At 36.5% G+C, this 13,142-nt stretch overlaps 1 protein-coding gene across 2 annotated transcripts in view; it reads right to left on the reverse strand.

The window, feature by feature from the left end:
- Positions 1-13,142, reverse strand: part of FBN2 (fibrillin 2) — a 161,380-nt gene that overhangs the window by 7,245 nt on the left and 140,993 nt on the right. For both annotated transcript variants that reach the window (XM_026046565.1, XM_026046564.1), the window contains exons 49-61: positions 10,741-10,866; positions 10,235-10,387; positions 9,449-9,514; positions 9,009-9,134; positions 8,790-8,909; positions 7,856-7,978; positions 7,304-7,435; positions 6,469-6,594; positions 3,485-3,691; positions 2,575-2,700; positions 1,855-1,977; positions 1,580-1,696; positions 780-908 (exon numbers count right to left, since the gene is read on the reverse strand). In XM_026046565.1, coding sequence (XP_025902350.1) covers positions 780-908; positions 1,580-1,696; positions 1,855-1,977; positions 2,575-2,700; positions 3,485-3,691; positions 6,469-6,594; positions 7,304-7,435; positions 7,856-7,978; positions 8,790-8,909; positions 9,009-9,134; positions 9,449-9,514; positions 10,235-10,387; positions 10,741-10,866 — 1,674 coding nt within the window. The remainder of the gene's footprint in view (positions 1-779; positions 909-1,579; positions 1,697-1,854; positions 1,978-2,574; positions 2,701-3,484; positions 3,692-6,468; positions 6,595-7,303; positions 7,436-7,855; positions 7,979-8,789; positions 8,910-9,008; positions 9,135-9,448; positions 9,515-10,234; positions 10,388-10,740; positions 10,867-13,142) is intronic.

Here is a 13,142-nt window from a genome sequence, read left to right on the forward strand (position 1 = left end):
TATTTTCTATAGCCTATCTGGGTTTATTCTGAAGYGTTAGCCTAGAAATAGACTCCAAATATCAATTCCTATTTTGAATGGTTTGTCAAGGCAGTTGACGCTGCGAGGCCACAGATTTATGCAAATAAATCTTTGCATTTACAAATCTCAGCAGCCAGATGGCCTAATACTGCCTTTCTATTTCTTCTCAAAATCCAAGACCCTCTGAAGATGATGGAACTCTCTATRGGACGTAGAGATCTTCTGATCTGGGCTCCCTTTTCTTGGCCARTAAAGAGCCAAAAAGCATTAGAATCTAATTTATATTTTTAACTGTACTGAACTGCCCTTCTCTATGCAAATCTCTATAGTTCATTTATAGTAAGAATTTTAGAAATTCATGTGCTTTACATGAATGATTAAAATTGGCTTAAACAGAAGTTGTACAGATAGTCTATTTAGTGTTAAGACTACACAATAATGAAAAAGAAAATCAGAAAACAGCTAAATTTAAATGCATAAAACTATGTGAACCGTAAACAAGTCTGTAAACAGTTGTTTGAGACTTCAGCTAAGTCATGATTAGTTCTGTATACTAATCATGCTTAAAGACTATTTATATATGTGCTTATGCTTAACATTTCTGAAATATATTATTTAAAATTTGTTTTTGATTTTACTTTTACTATGTCTGACAGTCTAATTTATTGCTGCAATCTGTTTTTAATATCATAGGAATCACTAGACAAGAAAAAAGGATTTCCACATTTGCTAGTTACCTGCACAGTTTCACTATTTACCTTCACAGTTTAATCCAGTAGAATCCAAAGAAAATCCCCTCTGACATTCACAGGTAAAACTTCCAGGAGTGTTTTGGCATATTCCTTTTGATCCACAAAGTGATGGTTGAGAACCACATTCATTGTTATCTTGAAAATACAGAGGGTAGAGAAGAAAGTTACTAGATCTTGGAGTAAGACATTACACATATTCATGTAGTGTTTATTTAGAGGTTGAAAAACACAGTGGTGCAAAAATGTGTTTTGGAAATGTAATTATTCAAACRTCAGATGACTTCGTGACTTATGAGGAACTACAAGTACTTAATAAATTGAAAGGGCAAGTTGTAAATCAATTATGAGTGCAAAAGACCTAGCGATGTAATTCCTGACAGGAGAAAAAGACTGTACTTCTGTATTAGCTGATCTAAAATGGTTTCAATTGCTAAGATTTGTATAAATGCTTGAGAGCTAAAGACATCTGTATCTATGAAAGAAGCAGCAGCAGTGTGTTTTTGTTTAACTATATTCTAAATCAGATTTTAATACTTTAGCCTCTTTGTCTCCATCTGGTTATACTTAGAATATAATAACATGCATTAACTATATACAAGAAAATTCCAATGATTGATGAACTTTATTTTTTTTTCCTTTTTGCTTCTTCAACTATAATTACTGTTTTTCTAAATAAGTTTTTTTGAACTGCTGACATACTGCTCTGTATTAATGCTGTTTATATAATGCAAAAGAGAGGAATGAGAATCGAGAATATGCTTCTTATAGAAACAGAGAGGCAAGAAATAATACCCTGTTTTTCTTACCAATACAAGCTGTGTGATGTTGAGTAAAACCAGGTGGGCATTTGCATGTGAAGCCTCCAAGGGTATTGACACAGAGAAACTGGCAATTGTGTTGCTTGGTTTGACATTCATCAAGATCTGAAATTAAGAGGTGATGTTGTCTTGCAAAAAAATTAACAATAAAAAAAGACTCAATAGCATTTAGTCTAACTTGAAGAAATTACCAKACTTAGAAATTATCTTCTGCTAAGACAAAGCACAACAAAGTTAAAGTTGTTAAGTATTACTTCCTTTACCTTTACAAGTCTTCCCATCTTCCTGAAGGAGGTAGCCCCGGGGACATGAGCACTGGTAGCTCCCCTCTGAGTTCTTGCAGATAAAATTGCATGGTTTAGGAGACTGGGAACACTCATCCAGATCTAAGGAGAGAAAGCAGTAAGTATTTACTGTGTTGATTAAAAGAATTAACCAGAATTAACTTAAAAGAATTCTCCTAAGCAGCACTATTTTCAAGAACTATTTTAGCAGGAAMAAGTCCCCCACCCATTTTTATTTTTCTGKTTTTTTTTTTTAGGATTTCTCTTTCTTTTTCTAGAGTAGTATTACCGTCGTAAACTGAGCTTCCTCACGGAAGCAATAATATACCAGAATGACAGGGTTTTTTTTTCTAAAGAATAAGCCTTTCATTTCAGATATACGATGGTATATTGGGGCTAACAAACTATTGAGTGGCAAAATGTAGCCCATAGAACAGTGAAAAAGGTCGCAAGTCAAAATGCTTATATATTTGAAATACATTTTGCTCTTGTAATGCCAACAATCTTGTATAGTTTGTTTCTCGATTTTGCAAAATAGTATATAAAAGCAGAAAGATATATTAGCAGAAGAAAGCAAAGAAATGGAAAGAGACAAATAACTGCTATGATACAAGAACTCAGAGAGGCTGACTCATATCTGCACTATATAATTACAGACCAAACAAAAAAAACCCCAAGTATTAAGATGATGAATCTTACCCACACAAGATGTGCCGCTTATATCAGTGGTATACCCAACTTTACAAAAGCATCGAAAGGAGCCCATGGTGTTGATACACTGTCCATTTCTACATAAGTTTGGCATAACTTTACATTCATCAATATCTGTACAGAAAATATTAAATATGTCACTTTTTAAAAAACAGGAAGAAGTTCACTGGTGTTCGTTTTGAATGTTAATTTTCCTTCTGAATAAGAAACTGAATGAAAAAAGCAATTTTAACATGGAAATAGCACTGAGAAAGAAAGAAAAAGAAGTCTTCCTCTTACAGTTCATCTGTGACATGATTCAGACAGAAATTTGTACCTCTTTTCTTAAAAAGGGCCACAACYGAATATTGATCATCTAATGTCAATTACTATTTCCTGTATCAAAATTTTCCTGCTATTTTACTGGATAATCAGGTTGCAGTTTTGCTGACTCAAAATACAAAASCTGTATAAATGAATTTTCTTATGGCTTGATTAGATTATGTTTAAAAAGCTGTTACCAGAATTAAGAACCTGTTTGATCTCTGCCTCCCTCTAAAGAAACAGTAACTGCAAAGCATTCAGTAGGATTGTGAACAGACCACATGGTTTTACCTTCTGCCATGTGTGTGACTTTTCAACATACAAAAGCTTTGGGATGGCTCTTGGCATTTGGTTGTTTGCTAATGCCTCCTGTTTTAGATCCCAGCCCTAAAATTTCTGCACAGCTGTGAGTATTTCTGTTCTAGCTACTGTTTAAAGGTGTTTTTCATTTCTGGTCATTCAACAACATCTGAAAAATCAAACTGTCACTTTGCAGGAAATTCTTCAAAGGCACTTCAAAGAGAAAACTGCATTTTCTTAAACATGTGAGAGTAGTCTTTTCCCCTTTTCTGCGTCCTTTCATCCCTGCAAATACCTCGTCCATCTGTAGCATAGCCTGGCCCATGTGGACAGAGTTTCTTATACTGGGTGGTTCCAGGAAGCGGGCAGAGCTCGCACTGGTTCCCCCAGCCCCGGCCTCCGTCACAGCAGCACTCCGATTTAGTGACGAGATTCCGGCTGCTGGAAGCCATCTGACACATGGTCTGCAGAACTTCAGCAAAGCAAAACCCTTGGCGATTATCTGCAAGGGAGAAGTGCCGAGGTCAAGGAAGAGCAGAAGAGAGGTAACTGATCCATTAAACATCTGATCTGTTATTCTGGCTCCACCATCAATACGTGCAAACGCTACAAGATTAAAGCAAACACACTTTGAGGTATATTTTGACTTAGACTTTCAAGAAATTTGTTGTGTTTTCTAGTAATTTATGGTCCCTCCAAGTTTATTCCAGACATCCCAAAAGTTCAGAAGCTGCCCACATCTGGGGAGAGTTTTACTTCTAGGAAAGCTGTGCCCTGGGGTATCCCTGACAAGCTTGCTCTGAAGTCAGAAGGGCTGCACGCCAAACAGAGCTCCCACTTAGCATGCCTATTTTTGGTTTGCATTTAAGGGACTTAGTCATTTAAGGGTTGAGGGTTTGTGTGTTTGTTTTAGTGGCCAAAACAGCATGTCTATACAGCAATATAATTATACTGGTGTGGTTTAAGTGACGAAATCATTAGTTTTGAAGCTTCTTCATAATTCAGTGCYTTTCTAGTTATACTCCCAGATTGGTTATTAGAAAAGAAATTAGATTTCTGTTGCCACAGTGTTATCTAATCAGGAGATTTCTTGCAAGAAAACAGTGAAAATAAGGTCTTTCCTTTGCAAAACAAGTTTTGCATAGCCAAGTTAGAAGAAAGCTGMCTTCACTGAAGGGGTCGCTTGTGTGAGATAGCACATTTGTGACTGCAGTGATTTTTAAGAGTTAGTGGAATCTGTTTAATTGGTTGGAAATGTGTTTGCTTCCTGAGGAAATATTTCTGAATAATTAAGGCATTTTACACTTTTCTAGAAGTATAGCTAATTCCATCATAAGTTACATAACTAATTTACTTTGAAATAACTGTAGCATAGTTAAGTGGACCATATCCGCTATAATAGGCACTTATCTCACAGCTTACATAAAAAAATAAAATGAATTTTGAAGTTACTACAATGAATGAAACAATGTCGAATTTCTATGAAACTTCTACACTGCAGAATACACGAGAGGGTAAGTGGGAGGGCTATTATGTAGTATATTCATAGTTGGAATGTGACAGTATATGTTGTTCAGTTGCTTTTATTTTTCTCAATATTAGTTTATATTCACTATTAGGATGTGGGGAAGTATTGGCTTTAACACAGATTCAAATTGTCAAAGCTGTTTAGGAAATGCATTAGCATTTGGTCTTAATCACTTCTGAACCTGTTTAATTCTGTATTTTATTTGAAGTTGTTGACCATTATGTTCATAGTTAAGTTTCTTTAATGCTTACTACTTTGGAGAATCTGCTTCTGAGGATTAACAGTTGTATAAGGGGCATTACAGCAGAATGAAACTTAATTGTGTAAGCCTTGAACATTGACGTTTATTAAGGGTCCAAGTTTATTRAGATAAGCGGTCTTCATTCTGTCAAGTTATTTTAAGTATCAAAATAGCTTTCACGGGGATTTTCGCTTTTGACTCATTCTACATGCTAACACTTATTTAGATTTTTTTTTTCATATTGTACAAGAAAAGTGATGAATTGAGATCAATCCCTTTTCTCCTAAATAGGTGTGCAATGCAGGTCCTTATGTGTGTTTTGACTTAAAGACCATGTAAAACTTTGCTTCCCACTTGAAATGTGAAATATATTTTAAGCTGAGCAGAATAAAAGTGTATGCACAATATATTCAGAGTAGTGTGATCCGATAGACTTTATGCTTATACTTCAGTTCTGAAGAAAGACTTGCTTTTCAGGGTCAGGGTCTTTCAGGGTCAGTTCTGACCGTGAAGAGCCTAAAGGAAAATTGCCCAAAGTATTGTTTTCGAAAAATATTTTTTTTCATATACTCAATATAAGCAAGCAATAATGAACTCCAAGCAGAGCATTTCCTTGGCATTAATGAATAGCTGGGGTTAATGTCCTGTGGCATCCTCTTCCCATATGGTCATTAATCCTCAGGAAATCCTCTGAACTTTGAACGTTATTGCTTTGCTGTAGAATCAGCATGCTACTGATGACAACTTATGGGGAGCTGACTATATAGTACATAGAAAAGACAGCAATTTTTTCATTAAAAACACTTAAGATATTAGCAAATACACCTACATTTTCATGTGTTGGTACTTTAAAATATCAGCACTTTAGCAATAATCATGAAAAGGTTTCTCCAGCTACTTTCTGGTTGATTGAAAAGGGAACAAACAGCCCTACAGTGCATATGGCATTCTGAGTATAGGGAAAAATACAAGTCAATGAATGCAAASATCTTCCTCAGTGTTCAATATGCAGGCTCGACTTGGTAACTTTTTAAGTCATATTACAGTGTTTCAGCTTTTTTGTTTGTTTGTTTATTTTTTTAAAGGACAGAAGAGCTAAATTCTAGTATTTTGCAATCATAATTGCTGCCTACATTAATGATTAAAAAATTSAAGTACTAGTAATCCAAAAATTCAGTACTGTGATTCTTAAAATGATGTTTTGAATATGGAAACCCTTTAGTTTGTTACCTTTTAATTTGTGCTGTTTGTTCAAAAACCTATATTTTGCATGGGTGATGTTGCTCAGCATTATGCTTATGCTTAAAACTTTTCAGGATTTAGACAACCCTAGGCAAAGTTCCTAATTGCTAGACCTAGCTGACATTCTCAAGATRCCCCTCTCTTCTGTAGAGGATCATCTTTTGATTTCTGTAGGTAAGAGATGTTAGGTACTCAAAATTTATGCTCTGTATCCTTGCCTGGGTTTTATCGTCTTTCATTTATCATGAAATGCCAAAGAAGCACTTACCGAGACACTCGGTGCCTGACGGGCTTGACTGGAATCCTTCATTACATTCGCACCTGTAACTCCCAATGATGTTCATGCATCGACCATTTTCACAGATACCTGGCTTGGTACGGCATTCATTTTCATCTTTACATAAACACAAAATGCACAGATGTATATCAGCTTACTTTTGCAAGGAAATGTATGAAACTCCTAGAATATATTCAGAATATATACCTAATACTTGAAACAAGTGAAAAAAAAATAAACTGAGTAATTGCTAATAAACATACCAATGCTTTATATGCTATATCCTAGGATGAAAACTTTCTGAAAGCTCTAACAAAAAGGAGAAACATTTGCAGAGGAGCAAGTTCTATTCATAACTTTTATGGGACAAGTGGCAAACTGGAATAGATGCCTGATTTGAGTAATAAATAGAAATAAATAAAAAAAATTTAACTTAGTAATAAAGTGTCTCTGGACATGTTTAAACTGTATTGCATTCAGTCATGTTCCAGTCAATGAAATGGCTTAAAGCCATTTACAAACCTAGAGTATTTCTCCCGTAGCTAATGGGGTATAAATTGTACCAATTACACGCCTCAATTGCTGTAAAGGTAGCCCTACATGGGTAAAAAGGCAAAATTCTTGTTATACAACCTATATTTCACCTGAATAATTTAATCAGGAATTGTAAAACTCATTCTCCTGCTGAGAGAATTTTGTATATATATATTACATCTTCTTCCCCTCTCTCTCTCTGTATACATACACAATTAAATATATACATATATATAAACAATATGTAATTTTTGCATTGCATTAGGTTTTACCTTCCCATTCTAAGTTTTACCTGTGCAGCCTTCTCCATCAGGTCTACGAGTCATTCCAGGTGGACAGATGCACATGAAAGTACCAATCAAATTTTTGCACATCATGCCTCTTGATTCACAGTCATGAAGGCCTTCAGCACATTCATCTAGATCTGGAAAAAAGATATGTGTTTTGTGATTAAAATCCATTCCAGTAATAACTTCAGTTACTGCAGACAATAAGCACTTCCTTAAGAAAAAGGACATCTGGACAGTGCTAATAACTGCCAAAGAGCAATCAGAAAGCTATGTCTTATCACAGTTGTCTTAGTCTGTGTGAGCTGCAGCATCTCATTATATTAAAGATGAACTTCAGCATGTTGGACCACCATGTCCTTACATTCCCCAGAAAGGGGTATGCAGAGCGCTAGCTTGTAGGCATTTTCAGGGGAGTTCTGAAAGAGTAAATCCTCATTTACTTGTCTTTTTGCCATATTTCACTGAATGCAAAATGCACAGGAAAACTTCACGCAATGATTTGACCAGTATAGAGTGACACAAATTGGGGAAAAAGTTCACATTTCGGTCATTACCTTTACACATTTTTTGGTCTTCTCTCAATTCATAGCCAGTTGGGCACGTGCATTCATAGAAACCGTAAGTGTTGATACAGCGAAAAGCACACAGCAAGGGGTTCTGAGCACACTCATTTATATCTGAACAGGAAGGAACAAAAATATCAYGCTCTACTAAATATTAAAACCATCAGCAGGAAATGTCTAATACCTGCACTTCTCTTGTCAGCTAAAACATATCGGAAATGTAGTAATTAAAAGCAAGAACTTGCCGATGTGTTTTTTGATCTGTTATAGGAGACTGGAGGCAGATGGTATCAGCAATTTCAAGACTGAACCATATAGACCTTTCAACAAACGGATACTATATTCCTCTGTAGGGAGGCACCTTTCAATTTACTTTTCATTTCCCCTACATCTATAACTTCTAGAAGAGAAATGCAGAAAATAGTCAAGATTTCATGTTGTCCAGAAATTATAGYACTTTGACTGGAAGGAGTGTAGTATTAGACTGGATGGACCAGTGGGCTGACTTCAGATTCTTATGKTCATTACAATTTGCCTGTTATTTAACTTGTGATGAAGGGGGTAGTGTGTAACTGAGCTATGGAGTATAAAGCAATCTGCAAATTCAGATGTTTTACTTGGTTAGTCGTATTGTTTATTTTCGGGATCCAATGATAGTTATTTTTTTTTTTCCCTCTCCCGTAAACAGCTGAATACTGTAACACGTTTTAACCAAAATATATACAGTTTGGTAAACAATGGGATAAACTAAATATACTGCTCTTGCTTAAATGGATTCAGGATGTTGTTTTTCAGTGACATAGTTTAGGCAGAGAAACATTTTTTTTTCTTCCTAGCTATTATGACACCAGAGGTCTGGTTAATAAAATAATCTGAATAGTCAAGATGGAAAGCAACTTGCAGAAAAAAGGAGGAACCCAGTTACCTTCGCAATTCATCATTGGACCTGGCTCAAATCCATCGTGGCAATTGCATTCAAAACTGCCGATCACGTTAGTGCACGTACCATTTCCACATGGGTTGCCAATTGAACATTCATCAGTATCTGTAAACAAACGAAAACTGAAGATAACTGGGACACGTGCCAAATTGTGTTTTAAATTCGAGTGTTACAGTTCTTAACTTTTATGAAATATGGACATACCGACACAGTTTACTCCAGTGTAATCTAAATTGTATCCCATGGGGCACTCACAGCGGAACGATCCATCAGTATTGATGCAGTGACCATTTGAACAAATCCCAGGGCTTTCAAGGCATTCATTAACATCTAAAAATCAGAGAGATATTGGCAATCACATCTTAGCTTATGCTYATCAATATCAAGTCTTAATAAGGTGATTCTTAAAGCCAAAGAAAAGCCTCATCTTTGTCTTGTTGCTATTAAAAAGGATGTTAATAGCACCTTTGAATGCAAATTCAAAAATAGTCTGTCTATCATTTCTTCACAGCCTACATTTATTAAAGGTGTTATCTTAACACCTTTGGGCTGCAAGGAAAGAGTCATCACATGAATGCTATAAGATCCAGACCTAGTTTTAAATATAAAACAAAGGTTTTCTGATTATCAGGAAAAAAAAATACCTTCACGGGTATCATCAATTCCAGGAATAGTTCCATGACCATATGGGCACAGGTCCTGAAAAGCAACTGTGGAATACGTTTTTTTTAAAGAAAAGGAAGGGGGGAAGAGAGAGAATTAAATGAATGTTTAAAAGCCATCYAAAAGCAGACATTCTCTGTATCACATTTCTCTTTTAGCTGTTGTTAGTTAAAAAACATTAAATCAGTGTTCTTACGCCATTTTCCCTAATCCGGAAGCAACATTAATTCAAGGCTTGGCTACCAGTTCTGGACAGCATAGAGCTCTTTCTGTTTTGCAAGCTATTTGCTTGATACTTTTCCCTTTTGTTTATTTGGAACTTGGAGATAAACATGAACTGGAGACTATTGATTACTTTAGTGCTTCTGTGTGCTAACTAACATTTCTCTTCTGCTTTGCTTGAAGCAGAATAGCTCTGCTTCAGAAAGCAGAATAGCTGTAAACTACTAGTTTGCTTCTATACTGAGTYGAAAGAGTAATTTAGGATTTTCAGTCTCTCTGTGATTTCTTTTATTTTTATTTAATTCATTTTATTCCTTTTGTTAGCTTGCATGACACTTTGACTTCAAAATGATGATAGAATGGCTATAATGGACAATTTACAGCAGTTCTAGCCATCTAATGATCAAAACCATACAGCATAAATGTGCTTCTTTCTTTCTTTCTTTCTTTCTTTCTTTCTTTCTTTCTTTCTTTCTTTCTTTCTTTCTTTCTTTCTTTCTTTCTACCCACATAAAAATAGTTTTATTTTAAATCTTGAATTGTACCTTCTTCTTCCTTTGGACAGAGCTCACAGGGATCACCCCATCCTTCTCCTGGCATCTTACTGCAGCAACATTTTGCCTTGGTGGTGTTAAAAGCCTTTGGTACTGAGCATTTCCCATTCTCAAAGTTTGTGAAACAGAAGCTCTGGCGGGTATCTAAAAAAGAAAACATGAGTTATGTGGAACTAGCACCTGTTACCTGATTAGGCAGTGAGTGTCTAATCCTGAAAAGAYTGACAATACTGACCTGTATTCTTTTTATTATTTTGAAACTATTTTCTAGCCCTTGCAAAGAAACAGTTTGGAAGGAGTGCCCTGTAGGCAGCTACGATAGCAATCCAGTTATTCAGGACTTTATTCCATCTCCCCTTGGAAGTCAGAAGCATCTTTTCCACATACATGCATTTTGTCTGCAGAACTGCACTACCCTGACAGTCTCATCTAGGTGTTTTGTGCTTACAGAGGATCTGTGAGCATTAATTACAACATTTMTTCACCAGTAAACTTACCAAAACATCTCCGGCCATTATCAGACAGCACAAAACCTGTGGGACAGATGCACTGGAAACCACCTGGAGTGTTGGTACAAGAGCCAAAGAGGCAGATGTTGGGGTCCTCGTTACACTCATTAATATCTGTACAATAAAGGAAGAAAAGTTCATCATAATCCCATCTGCTATGAATTCCTTGACTAAGAAAGATTATTTATTTTACTTCAACCAGAGGTGCTCCTTTATAAAAAGCAGGAAAGAGATGATACACTTGAAGACACCTTTTTGAAACAGCAATCAGAGTATTTCACTGGCACTACTTCTTTTTTTTCTAAATACACTTACCTTTTTTTTCTCATTTTTGTAATATAAATGTTAAACAAATGTATTCAAGTTAAAAAGCAGCAGACATTTATGAGAAGAAAATGATTATTTCACTATAAACATAAAACATCCAAAGAATAATTAAAAAAAAAAAAAAAAGTAGATTGGTGGCTCCTAGTAACGTAAGGTGTTAAATTAAAGTCTGTTTGTTTAATGTCCTCCTCAGTTTTCTGTGATTCTGCATCATACTTTGTAGACCTATGTTTAGAAGCAAGACCTCAGTGGAATGAGAAGTCAGGCTGGAATAGCATTCTGACATTACTTTTGAAAAATGAGCGCTGCAATCGGATTTTTAGAAGTTACTGCTCTGTATAGATCACATGGAACACAGCAGTCTTCCACGGAGGAGCTCTTACTAAGTGATAAAAACGAAGAATTKTAAATCAGATTATTCCAGTAAAAGAAAGACAGTTACTTTCCTAGTTTCTGTTGCAGTTGCTAATATGCAAAGCTCAGCAGCAGTTCAGCTGGATTAATGGAGTATAAAAACTGCTCTTTTGAAGCATTATTACTGTGAATGAGCGGTTAGAACTAGCGGCAATAACCACATTCGTGGCTGTGACAGATTGGCTATTTAACTAAATTATAGAAAAGCAACTAGGAGGCCTCTCCCCTCCACAATCCAAAAAATGAAAGGTAATATATTAAATGAATAACTGAAACCTATTCATTGGTTCTCATCTTTGTTTTTCCCTTGCATTAACTAATGTGAGCACAAAAACTAATCTACCTATTGCCAGCTATCCCACTGTAGACTTGTCTTACAAAAGGTGTTTGCACAAGAAAACTGTATAAAATAAGGGACAAAACAGGTTGCAAGGGCTGTGATAATCATGTGTGATCGTACTAGTATTTTGATTTATATCATCTAGGCTTTTTCTGTGAATTTTATCTACAGATTTTCTGGACACCTGGCAGAAACAAGAAAGGAAGAAGACAGTTCAGTCCTGCTTTCTCAGTTCTGGCAAAATCTATTTGGCAGTCACTGGAATGAGGTCACAAACTTCAAGCGTTACTGTTAGGATATTAAAAATGGCTGTAAACAGTGACATTCCTTAGGAACCAAAAGTTTCCATTGTCATGATTTTACAACTGTAGGTGATTTGGATTAATCTCAGACACGAATGCCTGTATGGGGATGGCAGCTGCCAAAAGAAACCATGAAGCTGGCTTGAATATTGTGACATGATACAAAGGAATGAGAGCTTTCAGGCTTAGAAAATCCTGTTCAAGAAAAAAAAMCCATATGATTCCTGTCCTGGATTGATACAAATTTGGTGGCTATAGGCCAAATCTTTAAATCCACACCAGTGTTTACTGCAGTCCATACAGGGACAGACTCTTCCATTATTACTGGGAGTTTTGAGTATGAGCTTGCAGTAGAAAGAGGGGGTAATCCACACCAACTAACTGAACTCATTCAAACTGAGAACCAGCCTTCTTTGTATGGTCTGTGAAGATGCAGGTTCTTACACTGCCCACTGAAGATGCAGGAATCTAAGGCTGGCTACCTAAAAGTAGTGGTGTGCATCTTTCTTGCCCACTGCCCCACACGGTTACTTTAAACATAGAATCATAGAATGCTTAAGGTTGGAAGGGACCTCGGAGGTCATCKAGTCCAACAATCTAGTCAAACATTTAGTCAAACAAAACCCAAATCCAGGCGGGTTTGGAAGATCTCCAAAGAAGGAGACTCCACAGGCTACCTGGGCAGCCTGTRCCAGGGCTCTGTCACCCTCACTGTCAAGAAGTGTTTCYTTAAGTTCCTGTGGAACTTCCGATGCTTCAGTTTGTGGCCGTTTCCTCTAGTCCTATCASTGGCCACCACTGAAAAGAGGCCGCCCCCTCCTCCTCACTGCCTCCCTTGAGGTATTTATACACRCTGATCAGGTCCCYCCTCAGCCTYCTCTTCTCCAGGCTRAACAGRCCCAGCTCCCTCAGCCTTTGCTCAYAGGGCAGATGTTCCAGGCCCCTGATCATCCTGGTAGCCCTGCGCTGGACTCTCTCCAGCAGCTCCACATCCCTCTTGTATTGGG

Source organism: Nothoprocta perdicaria, unplaced genomic scaffold (assembly GCF_003342845.1).
Source record: "Nothoprocta perdicaria isolate Ctin4 unplaced genomic scaffold, notPer1 scaffold_45, whole genome shotgun sequence".
Classification (NCBI taxonomy): Eukaryota; Metazoa; Chordata; class Aves; order Tinamiformes; family Tinamidae; genus Nothoprocta; species Nothoprocta perdicaria.